The sequence below is a fragment of the Moschus berezovskii genome, chromosome 12, assembly GCF_049115385.1.
Source record: "Moschus berezovskii isolate FMDL1 chromosome 12, NW_MosBer_1.0, whole genome shotgun sequence".
Classification (NCBI taxonomy): domain Eukaryota; kingdom Metazoa; phylum Chordata; class Mammalia; order Artiodactyla; family Moschidae; genus Moschus; species Moschus berezovskii.
Genome location: NC_142471.1, coordinates 44,018,764 through 44,038,076, shown reverse-complemented (window position 1 = coordinate 44,038,076; position 19,313 = coordinate 44,018,764). Strand labels below are relative to the sequence as shown.

General features: G+C 44.1%; 1 protein-coding gene across 5 annotated transcripts in view; it reads right to left on the bottom strand.

Moving 5' to 3' along the window:
• WDFY4 (WDFY family member 4) overlaps nucleotides 1-19,313 on the bottom strand; it is a 255,392-nt gene that overhangs the window by 172,882 nt on the left and 63,197 nt on the right. For all 5 annotated transcript variants that reach the window (XM_088842090.1, XM_088842089.1, XM_088842091.1 and 2 more), the window contains exons 13-14: nucleotides 13,533-13,626; nucleotides 651-865 (exon numbers count right to left, since the gene is read on the bottom strand). In XM_088842090.1, the coding sequence (XP_088698216.1) occupies nucleotides 651-865; nucleotides 13,533-13,626 (309 nt within the window). The remainder of the gene's footprint in view (nucleotides 1-650; nucleotides 866-13,532; nucleotides 13,627-19,313) is intronic.

The window sequence follows — 19,313 nt, the reverse complement described above, 5'->3', positions numbered from 1 at the left end:
GCTCCTCCTCATGCATCTTCCCTTGCTACTGTGACTCTCCAGGAAACATGTGGCTTCGTGGAGGGGCTACCAGTTGGAAGGCCCCACAGGATGCAGTGGTGCTGCCTCTGTCCCCCTTCATGTCACGTGTCCCAGTCACCGCCCCTTATGCCGGTCAAGCTCCCGGTGGTCTAGTCTCTCTCTTGGCAGTCAAGCCCTCATAACTACTCCCCCACCAGCCCCCACCACCCCTTTCAGCAGGGTGTCTTCACATGCCTGGTTCCCTCCTCTCCTGGTCTGGTGACCATCTGCACAGGCTATAGACCTCAGCCACCACTGTTCCCTTGAAGCCCGCTCTTTACACCCAAACTCCCAGCTGGATCCTCGCAGCTCCACAGAGCTCTCACACTGCATTAGCATCCCCTCCAACACTTTCTGAATTCTCCGCAGGACCCCTGGCTTATTGCTTCACCCCCTAGACCATCAGCTCCATGAGAGGAGCTACGTCTACTCTGCGGGCTGCACGTTGCCCGAGGACCCAAGACTCCAACCTGGGCTTGCAATGGCCAGTGCTGGGAAGGCAGGAGAGGCACAGGGATACTCTTACTGTCCACTGTGCACAAGCTCAGCTACCAGGGGCTCAGCCAGGTTTAACGTGCAGCACACAGTACCTTAACACGTCTGGTTCGATGGCTTGGGAAGCAAGCTTTTCAAAAATCCTGATGAGGCCTGAGTGCAAGGGGTTGCTGCTGGTGGTCAGGGCCTTGTGGCAAGAAGTCATGAGGGTCCTGAGCATCCCCGCCTCACACATGACCTGACGGTTCTTCTCCGACTTCACCATGGACTGGATGTGACTGGCCATGGAGCACTGGATCTCCCTGGAAAGCTTAGAGTAACCAAAGCAAGCAAGTGGTGAGCCCTTGAGGTCAGCATGTTTCGGGGGCCACTTTGGTCAGCTCCCAGCTAAGGCTTGAGTTGGTGGTAAGGTGAGGAGACTGAGCACCCCACAGCCTATTCTCACTGTCCCCAGTCTGTCTTGGGCACTCTCAGAGGTACTCTTCTCACACAAGCTGCCAAATAAGTAGATAGCTTGAAACAGACTGCAAACTGGCAGGCTGGAGCCTGCTTCAGTCTGAGATATGTGGTGGTTGAGCCATACGACATTTCTGAATTGCCACCATTTAAAATACTGGAGATTCCACACAGAAGTCCAGACATGTGGCCTCTCTTAAAAGGTGGAAAGACCTGGTCAGGCCACTTTGCCACCGTGTGTCTGTTGAGAAGTAGTTTGAGCTGGGCAGCGACTGTGCCTTCTAGAGGGTCCCACACGTTACCCTCCAACCACTGGCATCTCTCGCTGGACAGTCCCATGTTTCAGTTTGCACCCTGGCCCAGAAGGTGGAATCCTGTGGCAGCTGCAGCCTGCTCCATCTTCTCAGGTCAAACCACACTCACCTACACAAGCTCCTGAAGTCACAGCTTCTGTGGAGAAGCCTCCCCTTCAACCCACTTCCTTTGTCTGTCTTTCTGGGCTAAGTACATTCGGACACACAGACAGCTGCCCTCTTATCTTCCCCCTGCCAGATTTCAACTCACTTTACCATCTTAATGCCCTTGAAGCCCACAGGATAGAGGCATAGAGTCAACCTCATCAGCATTTCAGCCAAATACATTACATTATTTTCATAATCTTCCTTTCTTCATAAAAAAGATAACCCCTTGGCATTCCCAGCCTCCACGGAAAGGGAATTTCCTTCAGAAAATCTCTAAAGATTGTCCTCCTTTTCTTTTACTTTGTATGAGATTGTCTGAAATCACCAGGATACCAGTTTGATCTTAAAGGAGGTTCCCTGCAGCAGAGCCACGGGGGCCTCCTTCTGCAGGTGAGGGTATCTGTCACAGCTGCCCCTCCTGTGGACGTCAGCTCCCCTAAGTGGTAGCTGCCCTGCTATGTAGCCTCATATGTATCTTCATGTGTGCATATGTGTGCATACATGTAAATACACTTGCACACATACATAAAAGCGGGCACACACACACTCAGACAAACACATATACACCACCCCCAGATGATAGCCAACGGGGCCATGCCCTTCGGCCTCTGTGGTTGAGACCCCTGCCCTGTGGGCTCATCCGTACTCGGTTCCTTCTCCTGCATCACCCCGCTTCCCTCACCTCGCTTCTCCTGAGCCTCCCTCCACAAACCTCATACACCTGTACCCTGTATTGGACTCTACTTTGAGGAACACAGCTAAAGGCTGTAGCTTGCTTTGCATACTGCACATCTTTGCCCTAATCTCTGGTTTCAAGGAAAGGGGTCTATGATGAAGTAGGTCATGTCTAGGTTAGTCCACCCGTGTAAAGCCAGCAGTCACCATGAGGCACTTACTTTAGGTCTCTGAACCCAACACTCAAAATTACCTTACTCTATCATCACCTCCCTATGCATGTAGTCACTCAAGGCCACCCTGCCCAGAGATGGTTCAGAGTATGTCTGTATCACCAAGGTACAGAATTTAATAAGATGGCATTCTTCCTTAGACTGTGAACACAGTTTTGTAGTATATATGTTTCAAGGATCACAAGGTATGGCAAAACATATATATATATATATATATATATACACCGTTATTCATCAGTTTCTAGATTTATTTTTTTAAATGAAGGGGTCCCACAGCTCACCCTCCCACCCTTCCATGCCTTTCAGAAGCATGACACCTATAGCTTTTTCCTCAAACTGATGGCATCTGGTGAAATTCCCACTGTTACAATATCTCCAGTAATATTTTCAACTTAAAATTTTAGACTACTTTTAGTTTAAAATGCAAACTACAATAGAATGGTTTTTCAAGGGGAGTGCTTCTAGGTTGGATTTCATCACTCTGCCAACATCACTGGTATCAAGGAGAGATCTCATTACTTGAAGAAGACGGTCCTTGCAATGAAATCTTTATGCCTCCCCCTCCATCATCTCTCAAATTCAGATGGTGAAACCTAACGCCGAACGTGACGGCATTTGGAGGAGGGATCTTTGAGAGCATTGCGTATGTGCTCAGTTATATCCAACTCTTTGAGACCCCGTGGACTGTAGCCCACCAGGCTCCTCTGTCCATGGGATATCCCATGCAAGAATACTGGAGTGGGTTGCCATTTCCTCCTCCGGGAGATCTTCCTGATCTAGGAATCAAACTCACATCTCCTGTGTCCCCTGCACTGGCAGTTGGATTCTTTGCCACTGCGCCACCTAGGAAGACCCTGAGGGTAGAGCCTTCATGAAGGGGATTAGTGGCCTTAGGAAAGAGACCCCAGAAAACTCCTTTCTCCCTTGCACAGGAAATGGGTCCTCCCCAAACACTGACTCTGCCAGTGCCATGATCCTGGACGCGCCACCCACCAGAACTGTGAGAAACGAATTTCCGTTGTCTGTAAGCCCCTGGTCTATTTTGTAATAGCAGCCTGGATGGATGAAGACAACCCCTTTCTCTGTCACTGTGGTGTCTGCACAGCCAGTGTGAACTGCTAGAGGGACACGTAACCCAACGGAGACCAGAAACGGAAGGAAGAAACGCCAGATCTAAGTTCCACTAAATGATGCCATGACTTTTACTTTAAGACACTCTTTCATGTGGAAATCTACCCAACCTCCTTGATTCCCTTTCCCAGATCTTCCTTCTGATGCTCTAAACATCCATTCCTGCACCCATGGAGCCTGTACCTCTGCTTTCCTTCCCTCTGCTCGAAACAGAAGAGCTGCTTCCATTCTCTTGCCTAGAACTCTCCCTCTCCAAGAACTTGATTATTTGGTAACTGCAGTCTTTTAATTTGGGGTGAGAGTTGGGGAGACAGTCTGCATGAAGTAAGATGCAAAAATAACAACACAATGTATTATTAATAAGAATTAAAAACAAATGTCTACAATCTCCAATTTTTATTACCAGCACTTCACTTATTGCTTTGGGGACTTTTGGCTTTTTCGCTGTTGTTTTTGCTTTTTTTTCCCCCACCAGAGAAGGAATACTGAAAATCTAAATATGCAAAAAATAAAAAGTTTTCAAAAGGGAAAAAAAGAAATGCTGATGTTGTCTAACGATGCCACAAGTTTACTCCAAAATTGCTCAATACCCCATAATGGAGGAGGGAAAATTGATCGTCCTCATTATCGTTGCAGCTCTGTCAATACCAATATTGCCTTGTTTTGAATAAAATGTGCTGTTTTTTTTCAATGTTGGTTCCAGTAAAATGGGGTTTTAGTGAAAATATGAGCAGTAGCAGGAAACCAGTCTGGTTTCTCCCCCTACAAATGGATTGATTTTCCTAACATGCATTACTTCCAATGCAGGAAGGGGATGGTGGTTCAATTAGGACTCAGTGGTAAGCGCTTAGGGTCACCAGCGAACTGGACCCGCAAGGCAAATTATCACAGAGAGATGTGCGGGGCTGCCTGTAGGAGTTTTCTGCTTTCTCCACTTAGCAGCTGAGTCTTCAAGTCTGTCCTTGTCCAGTTGTGGATGTTTAGAAAAGTGAAGTCGCTCAGTCGTGTTCGACTCTTTGCGACCCCATGGACTGTAGCCTACCAGGCTCCTCCGTCCATGCGATTCTCCAGGCAAGAGTACTGGAGTGGGTTGCAGTTTCCTTCTCCATGTGGGGGTTTAGTCTTTATCTTTCTCCCATCCGCCTCTTTGCTGGTCTAGATTGATACAGTGGTTCCAGAGCCCAGTGAGGGCTGGGTCATGATGGAGTCATTCCCTCCAAGGAGGTGTTGGCCTTGAGTACCTTAGTCCAGAGTATGTTTATGGACATTAATCACACAGTCCTGATGCAGACTAAAAACCATCAGATGACCAGTGTCTCATTCCCCCAGACACTTAGAACTAGGGACTTCTACTGAGTTACTTAAATTTGGATTAGTCGCTTATTCCAATTTGGTTGTAGTGTTCTTTATTTGATAATTTTGGAAGAGAGGTGATACACTTTAAGTGACCTCAGCTCTTCAGGGATATCACAGGTAAATAGGACCCACAGATGTGTTTTATCTGACAAGTGGTTGTGCTTTTTGTCTTTGTTTGCTTAGAATTAGCTCTCTCTCTTTACATGGGCATAAACTTTCCATTTTGCACAGTCCCCACAAGCTGGATACACTCATTTGTGGTGTCCACAAAGCCTTGTAGTTATGGGAGGCTGTGATCTTGGTTTAGGTGTAAGAGGGTCCAAATTCCAATGAATCAGTAGAATCCATGTCTAAAGGCATGGCTTCCTGGATGCACTTGTATAGATTGCAACAAAGACCAAGATGCATGTGGGTGCCTGCTGTAAATCTTCTGTTTCTTTTACGAATTACATCCATGTGATGGCCAGTATTTCCTGATAACAGGAGCCTGGGATCTAATATTTATAAAATATCAGTTTCTTTCCAACTTTACTTCTCAACATCCCCTTTGGCCTACCCCGTACTCTATTCCAGTAACATCCTCACCCTTGAATACTTTTTTGACTCATGCCCAAAGTTAAGACTGTCCTTTCTAATCCCATCCCTTTGATGAGGTCCTAATTATTTTTCAAGAGACAATTCACATGTTCTTTCACTGAATAGAACTTTTCTAACTATCCAAACCAGCACAGTGTCCACACTTGAATCATTATAAACATCAGACTATGACAGGCTGCCTAGGTATCTACCTTCTGTTTATCAGGAACTGTGAACTGATGCCTGAGACAATGGCTTTTCATCCTTGTTTCCCTAGCACACCTCTCTGTGTCCAAAACACAACAGCCACCAAGTAAGTGCAAGCACAAGGACACAAGGCGTGCTAGGACCAGACCCAGAGGGCTGAGACGGTGGTCAGAAAAGGTGAGGAACCAGCTGAGTGTTGAGGGACAGTGAGGTCAGAGCCAGGTCAACAAGGGGAGTGACCTCTCCAGGAGAGGAAACAGGAGGTGCGAAGGCCAAGGGGTGAGAGTGAGTCTGGCCTTTCCAGGAAAACCTGGGGATCACAGAGAGTGGCCAGCCAGGCTTGATCACCCTCTGCCTCCAAATCCCTCCCCAACAGTGAGCCTGTGGTCAGCCCTGAGATGGGGCATGAGACCATCACCAGGGAAACCAGCTGATAAACATCCATCTGGGAAGATGCCTGCATAGTCTGAAACCTGAAACATTTGTGAAGAGGTTCCGTCACATTGGACACACACACCCTCACCCCACAACAGCTAGGTCAGGTAAGCAGAGGAGCCCAATAGGGCTCCATGAGACCCAACATCAGCTTTGTGCCAGAACCCTTCCCCCTATGGCTGGTACATCCTCAAAGATGGAGGAGTTAACTTACCCTGAAGATCTCTATTGCTTTGGCCAAAGTAATTACTGGCACAACTCTTTCAAGATATACTTTTTAAACAGATTTTTTGTTGCTGCTGCTGCTGCTGCTAAGTCACTTAAGTCGTGTCCGACTCTGTGTGACCCCACAGACGGAAGCCCACCAGGCTCCCCAGTCCCTGGGATTCTCCAGGCAAGAACACTGGAGTGGGTTGCCATTTCCTTCTCCAATGTGTGAAAGTGAAAAAGTGAAGTCGCTCAGTCGTGTCCGACCCTTAGCGACCCCATGGACTGCAGCCTACCAGGCGCCTCCATCCATGGGATTTTCTAGGCAAGAGTACTGGAGTGGCTTGCCATTGCCTTCTCCGTTTTTGTTGCTGCTGTTGTTAATAGATTTCCATACATGATTGCCTGGAGAAGATTCCTCGAAGAAGACTGCAGAATACACATTCTTTTGTAAAGATGAGGGATCCATTTCCAAGCAACCTGGAACTCGGTCCTGGTATGTTGCTTTTGAGCTTACAAACAAACATTCACCCTTCCTTCACCGTCTTGGCACAGGGCACTCAAATACCTACCCAGAAGTAGGGACTCATGTTGATTTGATACTAACTAGTGGGAAACTTGGGCTAGTTACTTACTTTCCCTAAGCCTCAGTTTCCTTAGCTTTAAAATGAGAATATTGAAAATACCTCCCTCACGGTCTGTTGTGATTTTGGTGAGAGTCAGCTGGAATCGCATCTGTGAAAGTACTTTTTCTTATAGGATGCAAGTGTTTTCAGAATATTGACCCTTTTACTTGCAGTCTATCAGTAAAAGCCCTGATTAGTTATCTATCAATTGTATTCATCAATTACTTTATCAACTGTATAATGGAAGCTGGAAATATACCTAAAATATGTGTAAAATATATTATCTTTCATTTCATATTTCCAAAATATTATATACTGTGACTTAAGAGTCCTAGAAGCACAAAGTCACAAAAACCAGAACAGAAAGAAGGTATGATAGCACATATTGTGCGCCAGGTAAAGTTCTAAATACTCTCCAACTATACTCCCCACTGAAAAGGTTCCGTCAGTTTCCTCAAGTGACATGCCAGTGGTGGCAGAACTGGCCCTGCAACCCTGGTCTTACTTCAAAGCCTTTGATTTTAACACTGTGTAATGCACTCATTATGAGGAAGAGAACTCAATATCTCGTAAGAGGCATACACTGAGGGTCTGTACAAGTGTTTTACTTGGTGGGGTAGTTTGGCTTGGCTTCTGTTTAATTTCCCCCTAGCTAGATGTGATTACCTTTAGGCTGGGCAAGTACCCTTCCCAATGGCCACAGGCCTCACCATTCCCTATTGTTTACACCCACACATTTACTTTACATTTCTGGCCCCAAGACACTGTGTCTGCAACCCCTAGGATCTAGGCCATATGTGAGTAGCTGAAATTGATGCACAGAGAAGGAAGGTGGCCCATACAATCATATAAATAATGATGGTAAAGGAATAGAAGCAAAGTCACCGGATAATTGGACCAGAGCTCAGCCTATCAACTTCACTTGCACTCTATCATTCTATGTCCACCGTAGCTTGCTTTTGAAGCTTTTCATCTCCATGTAAGATTATGTCTATTTGCTCTATTTAAGAGAAAACCTTAAGAAATATCCTGGATTTTGACTAGAATATGACATTTTTCCACTCAGGAACAATAGAAATACTTGAGGGTGGGGTTAAGAGTGAAAAAGCATAAGAAATATAGAAATTCAACATAGTTGAAATTTCTAATGTGTTGTAATTTGTCAAAACAAGACTCCTACTTTGCCAATTTCCTGGTTGAAGGAAATGACTCTTTTCAAATAGCTTGCCCTTATACAATCCTAACCCAGGGCTATTAATGCTGTCGATACTTTAGTTATTTGAAACCTGTATGATTAGTTCAAAGTGTCTGAAATACAGGCCAATTCCAGAAAATGGTGCCCTTTCCAAACTGAGGTGCAAATCAGTTGACAGATGAATGCAGCCCAAGCCTGATCTTCTTCCTGTCCTGTCACACTGTTCAGGAGGCTTCCATCACAGTAGAAACTGGAACACACCCAGCAACGAGGGGAGTTGCAGACTGGTGACAGACAAGAGTCTCTCTAATGTCTGATCATGTCCTTGCTTTCCAATTGCCTCCCACTCATGGCTACTGCTTATCTACAGGGAAGGCAACATGGTGCAATGGCAGGAGGTCCCAGGGCCTTCCATCAGGCACATCCACCGCCTACCTAGGATGTTAACTCTGTCAAATCACTGCTACAAGCTTCCAGTCCTCATCTGCAAAATGGGAATATTAATATCTACCTTGCTGGGTTATTATGAAGATCAAATGATAAAATGCTTGTGGAGTTTTGGAAATTATAGCAGTAACTACACCAGTCAGCAAGTGCTTCCCATGGTGCCATGTGTGTTCTGCTCACTGTGCTAAGTGCTCCTGCATTGGCTTCCAGCTGATCTTCACAATCATGCCATGAGGAAGATGATATTATTCTCCCCCATACTACAGGAAAGAAAGTTAAGGATCACAGAGATAAGATAATTCCCCATGGTTCTGTGACTGTTAAGTGGTAGAACTGAGATTTGACCCAAATCTGTCATCCTCAGAGCCTCATGGAGTGGTTTAGGGAAACGTAGTGGTGATGATGACAACAATAATAAAGGATGGTAATCCAATAAAATTCATCTGTCTTAGCATGGTACTCAAGGTCCCTCACGATGTGGCTTCAACCTACCTCTCCTGCCCCACTTACAGCCTGTCTAGCCACATGGTTTATCCTAGTCCAGCTGAACTATTGAAAGTCCCCAAAAGGGCATCTTTATGTGTGCCTCTGTCTGTGTCCAAGTGCCCTGTCTGTCCCTCCTCTATCTGATCTGACATAGACAGGTCTTTTCTTTAAAGCCTGGCTCCAGTGTTACCATCTCTGTGTGACTTTCCCTTCCCTCTCTCCCAAGACCGTGTGGGCAAACTTTTATTGCAGTTAGAGTGTTGTTTATCTTCTCCATTCCTCTGAGGACCCACCATCAAATTCAGCCTATGCATTCTGGTGACATGTGTTTCTGAATCCCCAGTGGATCCTAATAAGTGTTGAGTAATTATTCACAGACATTCACGCACAGCATTGACTGCCCCAACACAGGCTGAGCTCCACCCCTGGAAAACTGGATCTGGCTACCCAGCCTCTGAGTTCCTCTTGTCATGCACACAGCAAATAACCCTCTGCTAAGACCCAAATGGAAGGGCAGTGATTGCTGGGGAGTGGAGAGGCCTCCAACATTAGTCAGAGTTCTAGTCCAGAGCTATATCCCTATGGCAAGGCCCACGTGGCTGTTGAGCATCATGAAAGAGTAAAGGTTTTTCTTTTCAATGAATTATTTCTGCCCGGGGCCAATTAAGCTCCAAGAGAACTGAGCTGGACTCAATTTCTGCCTTATGCTTAGGACAGCAACAGTCACAATAAAATTCCTACAGTCTAATTTTAATACTGGTGATGCTACAAGAGGCAAGAAAAAAAAATTAGCTGGATTATCTGTTTCCAAGAGCAACTCACAGAGCTAGCATTTTGGAGAGGGGAAAAAAAACCCTTTTGGTCTTGGACAGAACACACGCAATGTGGCCACAATTAGAAATAAACCAGACAACCCATATAAATAGTTAAACAATTTCTTTCTAAAATGATACCTGTACCTTGGAAAGCTATTAGTTTCTCACCCATAAGATAGGAAGAGCCTCTGAGGAACTTACAGCGGGTAAAATTAGAGGGACCCACCAGGCCCACCTAAAGAGAGACAAGTGGGAAACTCACAGTTCATTGCAGTAACACAGTTCATTGCAGTAACGGCTTTGTAGTAACACTGGCGTCTACTGAAACTTCTAGCTCCTTTCTCTGTCTCCCACATCTGCAATCCCACAGTCAGTTTCATTTCAGCGTTTTCTTGCGTGGGTCTCATTTCACATCTGATTTACTATTCTATTTGTTGCCGCGAGGTTTCCCACCCTCCCTTCCAGAAAGTAATTACTGTAATTATCCAACTTTTAATAGCTGCTGATTTGGCATCTGCAGGACACTTTTGAGAAGATGCACCACTACATTTCATTTGCATATTTGAGAGACAGTGCATGAGAATTAGAATTTTCCTAAATTACTTATTGTGACCTGAATAGAGAAAAAGTATCCTACCAAGTGGAAGTCTCATTTGCATACTTAATTTGGCCAATTACCATCGCAGGGTGAGGGAAAGTTCTTCCCCACACATTGATGTGACAACTCAGGGTGTTTATCGGAATCCCGGGCTCATCCACAGAGTCTTCATATACTAGGAGACAGAAGGACAGGCCACTGTCGGCTCTGCAGCACTTCATCAGTCATCCTCACGGTGGAGACTGGCAATAACATGTTCATCAGCGATCAGTTTGATTCCTAACCACCCAAACCACAGGCTTGGTTGCTCCCTTTGCAAGTGTATTGTATGGTATGAAATACAGCTAAGGAAGCCAGACATCCTCACAGTAAGGCAATTGCCACTGGGAAAGTGTACAATGCCAAGATGCATAACCTCACATCAGGAGTTGCAGAGAAGAGAGGTTTATTCATCAAACACAACTTGACTTCGGGCCTGAAATGAGTTTTAGATCTCCTCTCACCACCTCCATGATTTTAGGAAGTTGCACAACTTTCTCAAGCTTCAAGCACCTACAAACTGGGGAGAATTTCATGTACTTTAATGACTTGTTATGAATATTGATTATATAATGTTCCTGGAACAGAGGTAACCATCCCTGTGTATTAGTTTCCAACAGCTCCAGGCAGACTCTGTCCTGAACGCTAACATAAAGAAAGTGAGGTCCTGGGCTTTAGATAGCTTAATGACTCAAGGATATTTGATTTAGGGCTCAAATAATTTTATCCATCGGTTAGATGTCCGAGGCAAGCACAGTGGCTGGTCTTTAAGGATGCCCCCCAACAATTCCTTCTTTAGGACACACAAGCCACCCCTCACATCAGTAGAAGAGACATATGTCCCTTCCTGCTGAGTCCAAGCTGAATGTGTGATTCACTTTGACCAATAGAATGCCATGGAAGCAATGCCGGCCTGTTCCAGGCAGGGGTCTCTGGAAGGCCTGGAAGCTTCTGTGTTTGTGCTTTGGGAACCCTGAGCTGCTTCTGGGTGACCTGCTAGAGAATCAGGTATAGGGATACAGGTAGAGGCCAGGTGGGGAGGGCTACATGGAGGAGAAATCAGGATTCTTCCAACGGCTTAAACGAAGGACAAGGCAAAGCTGGACCTGCATCCCTGTGAACTCCCATTCTCCTATAGAAGCCACAGCTGTCCAGGGAAAGACCAGGAGCCCTGGCAGCAGGTAGGATCACATTTAATACCAGGTCCACCCACTCAGAATCATTAAACAGCATGTATGTTGTCTAAGACTCAGTTTGCCACTGGATGAATTTGGAACAATGATACTCCCCATTGTGGCACTAGCGGTAAAAAACCCGCCTGCCAATGCAGGAGAGATGCAGGTTCGATCCCTGGGTCGGGAAGATCCCCTGGAGGTGGGCATGGCAACCCACTCCAGTATTCTTGCTTGGAGAATCCTACAGACAGAGGAGCCTGGGGGGTTACAGTCCATGGGGCCACAGAGTCGGCCATGACTGAAGCGACTTAGCAGCAGCAGTCAGGGAAAGGGGATAACACTGGGCCTGCTACATGGTAGCTGCTCAAGTCATTTCCTTTCACCTGCTGATAATTCAAATGTACATTTTCCAGGGCCTCCTCAGTTTCCGGTTCCCTTCTTAGAACCTCTAGAGAAGGTGTTTTAAAAATTGTGAGCACTTCCTGAGAATCTGTCTTGTTCTAAGACTTGATGCTCTCACTCATACAATCTCGGGCCAGCAGTGCTGCTGAATCAGGAGCTGAGAGATGCCTTGCCTTCCCATCTTCCCACTCCCTGAATCCTGTTCATCTCAAGACCTTGAGTCTATCGCACAATAGGTCTCCCGACTCCTGTTCTTCACTCTTTCTCACAGATGCCACCTTAATTGGGCTACCGCCATGTGTCACCAGACTGTGGACAAGGCTCTCTAACTCCCCAGGCCACCCTCCAGGCAGCAAGAGAGATTATAATACAAAAACCTGATGGCATACCCCTCCACTCAAGAGAGACTTCATGTTGCCCGTGGGATAAAACCCACCCCTTAGCAGGGCTGCACCTTCCTCCGCCCTCCCCATCCAGCCCATTTTCAGTTCTCCTGCTCTGCTTTCACTCCAGCTGCCTTCAGCAGGCTCATCCCCACCTGGTTAATCACTACTCATTTTTCAGGGCTCTGCTGAAACATCACTGCTTGAGAGATGTCTTCCCTGACCTCCACCCCTTCATCTAGTTCAGTTGCTCAGTCATGTCCAACTCTTTGTGATCCCATGGGCTGCAGCACGCCAGGCTTCCCTGTCCATCACCAACTCCTGGAGCTTGCTCAAACTCCTGTCCATCCAGTTGGTGATGCTATCCAACTATCTCATCCTCTGTCATCCCCTTCTCCTCCCACCTTCAATCTTCCCCAGCAACAGGGTCTTTTCAAATGAGTCAGTTCTTTGTATCTTTAGTTAGGTCTTCCCCCCACCTTCCATTCCCATTATTCACTCTCAGCATCCCATTTGTCCCCCTTAATAGCACTTGTGACAAATTTTAATTGTATATTCATTGTGAGCTTAGTTACTAGTCTGTCTGCCCCACCACCACCTCCCAGTCCCCACCACAGATGCAGGCTCCTTGGACAATGCTCAGTGCTCATCCCATAGCCCTGCACATCCTACACAGCATTGCGCCAGGATCATAGCCAGTATCCAAGTGATGAATTGATAAATGGGAATTGAAGGACTTCTGGTCCCACCAATGCCCGGTGCCATGTGCATCACTTCTACTGGACTTGCCTCATGAAGGTAAATCATTTCACTCAAATTTTGCTTGGTGGTTGTTTTAGATGGTCACTTCATCAACAGAACAATCTGTTTTTGGCCATGGAAGGGTGGGTAGCACTCAATCAAAGGTCTCAGAACCACTGATACTCCCCTGCAGGGACACTTCATGAAGGAGGCTCTGCTAATACAGAGGACTGGGGGCAAAAGGCAAAAAAAGGGAAATGGAGCCTCTGGCCAGAGGAGCCTAAAAGATCAGTCATGTGAAAAAGACAAACCTGTGTGTTCATCAACAAGTACCTGAGGATGATCTTCATGGTACAAGCGAGGCAGCAGCCTCACCACGATGCACAGGACCCCAGGGTGCATGATCACAGCATCACTGTCATCTGTCCTGCAGAGAGAGGGAAGCAGGACATCAGACTTGAGCTTTATAGTCTCTTTTGCTTTCCAGGCAACTTTCTGGATCTCTCTGAGACAGGCCATTTGCGGCCTGCCACCTATTATCTATATGCTACGCTATGCTGTTCTTAGCTGCTCAGTAGTGTCCAACTCTTTGCGACCCCATGGACTTTAACCCACCAAGCTCCTCTGTCTTTGGGGATTCTCCAGGCAAGAATACTGGAGTGGGTTTCCATGCCCTTCTCCAGGGGATCTTTGCAACCCAGGGATCGAATCCAGGTCTCCTGCATTGCAGGCTGATTCTTTACCACCTGAGCCACCAAGGAAGCCCAAGAATACTGGAGTGGGTAGCTTATACCTTCTCCAGGGGATCTTCCCGTCCCAGGAATAAACCAGGGTCTCCTGCATTGTAGGTGGATTCTTTACCAGCTGAGCTACCAGGGAAGCCTATCTATATGACCTTGAACTAATTAATCTGAGCCTAACTCCCCCTAACTGTACAAGAGCTGTGCAACACCATACTTTCTGCATGGAGTCATAGAACAATGCAATTGTGCCCTAAGCTACAGCGCCCAGCACAGAGCTGATGTTCAATGGAAGTTAGTTTCCTGGACCCCAATCCTCTCTCCACATAGGTGGGAAATGGAGAAGCTCTCATTCTTTATTAAACACACACACACACACACAGGACACTTCCTTCAAGATGGTGTAAGCACTGTCCTACCCACTGGATGCAACTTGAAACCCACATAGAAAGCATGAGCAGCTCTCTAAGGACTCTGCAAAGTAAACCGCAGCAGAGAAGGAAACCAAACCCAAAGCATCATGCAACTGGCAACACATTTCCTGGGGCTTCCCCATCCAGCATCCTCTGGAATGGGCTTATAGGGTGTAAGAACTGTGTAGCAAGTGTGGACAGGACAGACTGAGCTCTAAGAGAAGGCTCTATTTCTGGTCTAACAAGTGGGAAAGGAGGCTCCAACAGGTCACAGAGCATGGAGGGGAATCACTGGAATTTTCTTTGTTGGACTTCTCCATCCATCCTTTCTCACCCATCCTTTAAGAAATCTCACAGCAGCAGAAGCGGTCAGACAGGTATCTGAAATTCTTGGGGAGGGGAACCCTTCTCTCTGACCAGAGGAGTTCTGGTCCTAAGAGTCAGGCAAAAATCTCCATTGCTTTTGTCTATTTCCTCTCCCTGCTTGGCCCCAGAGACAGATGCAGTGGTGGGAAGTGCGTGGCAAAGCAGATAAACTAAAGCTCTGGCTTTCTAGACAAAGAAGTAAGGAAGGGATCCCAAGGAGCCAGAAAGCGTTGGGAAAATGATGAAGAAGAAGAGATTTAAGAAAGTGAAATCATTAAGTTGTGTATCAACTTCTGGGCTCAATTCTGAGCTGCACGTGAGGGGATCTGACCCTAAACCACATCTCAAAGACTTTGAGAACAGAACTCAGGGATAAACTACCACCCAAGACTGGCATGGGACAATTAGAAGGTACATCAACTTGCCCAGTAAAATCTTTGAAAACCAGACTGATAGTGGACACATGGTTCAAGAAAGGTGGATAAGAATTTGCAATTTGAACCTCATCTGGTCAATTGCCTGCTAAAACAAAATAATCAACATTCTCCAGAAGATGGCAATGATGGCCAGAAATCATAACATTAAAAATGTCCAGGATATAATTTGAAGTTACTCAGCTTAGAACAAAGGAGGGAAAACACAATATCTCACACGGAAAAAGATAATAGATGCCAAGTTGGAGATGACACAGTGGTTGGAATTATCAGAAAACAGCAAAAATCAGTGAAACTATAAGTTAAAAACAATAGAGGAAAAATGAAGTAAAGATCTAGTTATTTGAAAAAGTTTTAAAAATCGAAAAAACACCAGCTTTGTTAGCAAAGAAGGAAAAAAGACACAAATTACCGATATTAGAAATGAAAGAGAGAATACCATTACATACCCCACAGACATTAAAAGGATAAGAAAACATCACAAATAACTCTGTGCACACAAATTTGACAACTTAGATAAAACAGATCAATTCCTTCAAAGCTACAAAATACCAAAAGGAAGCAAGAAGAAATAAATAAACAGAACAGTTTTACAACTATTACAAAAACTGAATATGTAGTTTAAAACCTTTCCACAAAGAAAACTCCAGGCCCAGATGTTTCCACTGGTGAATTTTACCATACATTTAAAAGATAAATAGCACCAATTCTATACAACTTCCTTCACAATATACAAGCGGACACTTTCGAATGCGTTTTATGAGACTAGAATGACTCTGATATCAAAAGTAGACAAAGACAGTACAAGAAAAGAAAACTACCTGCCAACATCGCTTATAAAAATAGGTGCAAAATTCTCAACAAACTATGGCAAAAACAAATATAACTATACATAAAATAAATAAGGAATTGTAGCCAATCTGTCTTATCCTGCAAGGCTGGTTCACTGGTCAAAAATGAGCCAATATAATCTATTATATTATTAAATTAAAGAAGAAAAAATATGATCATATGCAGAAAAAACATTTTAAAAATTCAACATCTGTTCATGATTTTTAAAAAAACTCTAGGTAAAATAGACATAGAAGGAATCATCTATAACTTGACAATGGACATCTACCAAAGAAACTCAGCTAATGGAATATTTGATGACGAAAGACTGAAGACCTTCTCTTCAAGATTAAAGACAAGGCAAGGATGTCCTCTCTCACCATTCCTATGCAACATCATGCTGAAACAGATTGGAAAGAAAGGTATAAAACTGTCACTATTCACAGACAATATGATTGTCACATAGAAAAAAAAACCCAAGCACGCTATTAAAAAATAAATAAAAGCTCCTAGATAAATGAATTAGCACGGATGCACAGTGACATACAGAAATTGATCACATTCCTATATACTAGAAGTAAATAGTTGGAATACAAAACATTTAAAATATCATTTAAAATCATGCTCCCAAAACATAAGAATAAATCTAATTTTAAAATTGTGCTTGCCCTGTACACTGAATACTATAGACCTTGATTTAAAAAAAAAAATCATAGATTTATATAAATGGAAAAACAGTCTATGTTTATGGATTGGAATACTCAATGTAGTTAAGGTCTTAATCCTCTCCAAATTCATCTATAGATGCTTTTTAATACAATTCCAATCAGAATCCCAGCAGGATTTTTATAGGCATAGGCAAATCGATCGTTAAATTTCAATCTGTGAAAGACATTTTTAAAATGAAACGAAAAGTTATAGACTGGGAGAAAATATTTTCATCCACACAATGGAATACTATTCAGTAATAAAAATGTAAGAACTACTGTTACAACAAATTGGATAAATCTCAAAGGCCTTGTGCTGAGTTTAAAAAGCTAGCTTCAAAAGACTACACACTTGTGCTTGTGTTTATATGTTATTCTGAAAAAGACAAAACTAAAGGAATAGATCAGTGGTTGCCTGGGGTCAGGGATTGGGAAAGGGTTTCGTTATGAAGGGACAACATTCAGAACTATTTGAAGGGGTGGGACTGTCTGTTCTGTATCCTGATTATGGTGGCAGTCACATGATACTACACATGACTTAAGACCCATAGAACTCTACACCAGGAAAAAGACTTTAACTGCATGTTAATTGGAAAAATAGCAATAAAAAGAAAAACAAAGGAAAAAAAAATCACAAGACTAATCCTGAATCACAAACACTTGATTTTCAAACATCTTGCCTCTAGCATTGCTTTTACAACCCACAATGATATTGTTCTTGGCACCACCAGACCTGAAGAATGGCTAAGGTGCCAGGAGTGCTTCTAACACTTGGTGTTAATTTATCCAGTTCAGTGTTGAACAAATATTTGTTGACCTAAGTATCTTCCTGGCATGCTGGATACATCTATAAGCTAAACAAAGTAAAACCTATACCTGATAAGTGAGAAGAAGGATATAGACAATAAAGGTAAACATAATAAATAGGTAAATTACAGATAATAAAAATTACTATTGTTATATAAGTTATACTATACTATAAATAGTATTGTAAAATATATGTTAAATACATGTCATATATTATCCTACAGTATATTTAATAATGTAACAGAATAATAAAAAAGAAATTACATATTATGAAGAAAGATGATAAATACTATGCAAAAAAACAGAAAAGAGAAAGAATTTAGAACATTGTTGTAAGAGGGAAAAAATTTACAATTTTAACTTGGGTGGTAGAATTGGCTTCTTTAAAAGGTAACATTTGGATGGACTTGATAAAGAGGATGCAGATATCCAGAGGAAAAACATTTTAAGCAAAGAGTATAGCTAGTGCAAAAGCCCCCAAAATGGGGGTATGTCTGACCTGTTCTAGGAGCAGCAATGAAGCCCGCATTATTCCTCCAATACTAAAGCCACACAAAGAAAAGAAAATTACAGGCCAATATCCCTCATTAATATACATGCAAAAAACCCTCAACAAAAAACTAGCAAAACAAATCCCACAGCCTAGGATAATATACCATGATTTAGTGGGATTAATTCCAGGAAAGCAAGAGTGGTTCAACATTAAAAAAACAATCAGTGCAGTACACCACATTAATAAACAAAAGAAAAAAATGATCATCTCAAATGATATAGAAAAAACATTTGACTATATTCAATACCCTTTCGTGATTTAAAAAAGCACCTGACCCAATGTCCTGTCCACCTTCTCCAGACCCACACTGTGAATTGGCTGGCCTAGAAGTATGTCATCCATTCCAGGTAGAAGGATCTGGTAAATGCCAGAGAAGTTCAGCATGATTAATCACCATGGCAGCTGCCGTTTATTGAGCTCTATTGCAGTGTGTGGTGTTGTGTGTGTGTGTGTGTGTGTGATGCATGCTGTGAGGGGGGTGGTGTGTGTGTTTCATGGGTATTGTATATTCTGTATTTTGGAAGTCACAGTATATATTTGGTATTTATATAACATATATCTTCTATTTTGTAAAAAATGTTATTGCATCATAGTTGTTACATAGATTAACTAATGATTCTGTGGGCTTCCCTGGCGGTTCAGATGGTAAAGAATCTGTCTGCAATGGGGTGAGATCTAGGTTCGATCCCTGGATTGGGAAAACCCCCTGGAGAAGGAAATGGCAACCCCCTCCAGTATTCTTGCCTGGAGAATTCCTGGGACAGAGGAACCTGGTGAGCTACAGTTCATGGTGTCACAAAGCGTCAGACATGGCTGAGCGACTAACACACACACATCCACAATGCTTCTGAAGAGCAAAGCACCGCCTCTGGACACAAGTGCTCAGTAAACAGCAGCTGTGATCACTGTGCCTAAAATCAGTATCATCTCCTGTGCTCACCTCACAACAGCCCTCCATGTGGACACTCTTACTATCCCTACATTCAGACTGAGAGATCAAAGCACAATGAGATGAAGTAAAAGTCTCAAGGAACACAACCACTAAGGTGTAGAATACACAAGCCTGAGTCCAAGGCCCACAGCAATTGTCTTCCTCCTGGAGACCAGAGCCCACTGTATAGGCAGAGCTGAGCCAAGTTGCTTGCCCAGGGGGATGCCAAGTGTTGGTGGGGGGCACAGATGAGCACCCTGTCCCCCATGTCCAGTCCACTGCCCTGTCCTTTACCCCACAGACTCTCTCAGAAGAGGCTGGGGTTTCACTTC